At 51.4% G+C, this 2024-nt stretch overlaps 1 protein-coding gene across 1 annotated transcript in view; it reads left to right on the top strand.

The window, feature by feature from the left end:
- The first annotated feature begins 109 nt into the window (after positions 1-109).
- Positions 110-2024, top strand: part of CCDC60 (coiled-coil domain containing 60) — a 97907-nt gene continuing 95992 nt past the window's right edge. Inside the window, exon 1 of the mRNA XM_023760415.1 lies at positions 110-199. Coding sequence (XP_023616183.1) covers positions 110-199 — 90 coding nt within the window. The remainder of the gene's footprint in view (positions 200-2024) is intronic.

The raw sequence follows: 2024 nt of genomic DNA, 5'->3' as shown, positions 1-2024 counted from the left end.
TGAGAGGGTGAAATTGCTGGAGCTTCTGACACCACCGGTCTGCTGAGGTAGAAGATTCTGGAAAATCTCTCCCCTTGGGGACACAGGCTAAGCCTGAAGGATTTCCAAGATGACCAAGACATCAGCCCCCAAGAAGATACAGAGTTCCCACAACTCAGGGGCCCTCCGGGCCGTTAACGCCTCAGATCCCCCATCACAGGTAAGTCTCCCCTCTCTGCCGAAACCGAACACGTTTTCAATACCAAGTGAAAAGGAATTAGCCTCCAACCAACAAGGGACGGGAAAGAGAGGAGAGTCCTGGTGTAATTGAAGGGTCAAGACACATCCCTGTTGCTATCACTGGTTGGTTTCTCATAAAGAATGAAAATGGCAGCCAGAATGGTGAGCTAGGCCATCCCATTAGCCAATCATTGCCCCCTCGTGGGATTGCTGTGAGCATGAACTGAGGCGCCCAAAGCTCCTAGAACAGCTCCTGACACATAGCAAGCACACCCTCGATGTCAGTTACATTGCACTTTCATTCATTTGGCCAACATTTATGAACCCTTGCTACCGTGCTCTTGTAACAAATGAGATCTGCTTTTAAAAATTTGATAATCTATAGTGTGCATGTTTGGGTTAGGATGTATAAGAGGTAATTATAATGCCGGGTGATTAATGATGTGCCGGGGATGTATCATTGGGTGCTGTGGGAACTCAGAGAAGGACAGCTAACTCAGATGTGTGAGTGTGTGTGTGTGTGTGTGTGTGCACGCGCACGAGTGAGATAGAGAGAGAGAGATGAGAAAGGAAGAAGCCATGCATTTGAGTAAGTGCAATGGAGTTGTCCATCTGAGCAGAAGAAAGTAGAGGAAGACATAGAGGTTGGAATGATATCTTTCTCTTGGGACGAGGGTGGAGGTCAGGGAGGGGGAGAGGCTCCTAAGGAACTGTTGGATAAGCTAGGACCTCAGACGCCAACGACTCATTGAAATCCTGCTGCCTCCGCACCACGTTCTCGGGAACTATGAAGACCTCCAGGTGTCCCTGTGCATACCTGAAGGCTCGTGCCTTTAAAAATTTCAACTCTTTGAGCTACTATAACGCACTGATTAATCGAAACCAGGCTAACTAGAAACTGACAAGCCACAGGGAAATACGTAGAGATTAGGATCGACTTCTGGTGCAGATCAAACCAGTAGTTGTAGTGGTGGTGACAGCGAGGATGACAGCTGGCGGGTACTGAGTTTCACCACGTGCCAGGCTCTGAGCAAGTCCTCACGTGCGATATTTCAGAACCACCTACAATACTTGAGGTGTGAACTGTCACCTCTGAGTGAGAGAGACGCAACACCGGGTTCAGGGGGAACAGGCCCCTGACCCAAGCTCACCTGCCGGCAAGGGACAGGGCAGGGACTTGAACTCCATTCTGTCTGGCTCCGGAACTCAAACCCTCCTGCTTCGCCGTGCTACTCAGTGACAGTGAGCATGCGCCACGGGGGATAGAAAAAGAAGGCGTGAAGCACCGTCACTGGCTTCAAGCAGTTTATGTTTGTTGGGGCGCGGGGGGTAACATGTAAAAGGAGAATAACAAATGCCAGGCAGCCAGGTAACTGTCCAGTGAGAATTGTTTGGGGGAAGATCTGGCTTCTCGGGGGAGGAATGTCACTTACTGAGTCCGCCACGCATTAGCATAACAGGTGCCGCTTGGGAAACAACCCGGAACGGGCCCTGACGCCCTCTGAGTGAGCCACTCTCTTCCTCCAGAGGTGGGAGTCACGACATCATCGCTGATGTTGAACAATGGCGCCCACCTTGGACAACATCTACGCGTAGATTTTCAGTGGAAGGAATAGGAGTGATGGATGCAAATGCTCTGCCCGAATGTCTTCTCCTGCTGGGACCGTCTGTGGGGCTCCGGCTCCCTAACCGGACACTGGGCTCCCTTTGTTTCCCAGGGGGCAACAGAGATGTCTAATGGGGCTGCCGTGGGGGAGGGAGGGTGCGAGGGCATGCTTGGCTACAGGGACCCACATTTCCTCCTT

The sequence above is a fragment of the Myotis lucifugus genome, unplaced genomic scaffold, assembly GCF_000147115.1.
Source record: "Myotis lucifugus unplaced genomic scaffold, Myoluc2.0 scaffold_181, whole genome shotgun sequence".
NCBI lineage: Eukaryota > Metazoa > Chordata > Mammalia > Chiroptera > Vespertilionidae > Myotis > Myotis lucifugus.
This window is presented reverse-complemented; position numbering and strand designations above follow the sequence as displayed.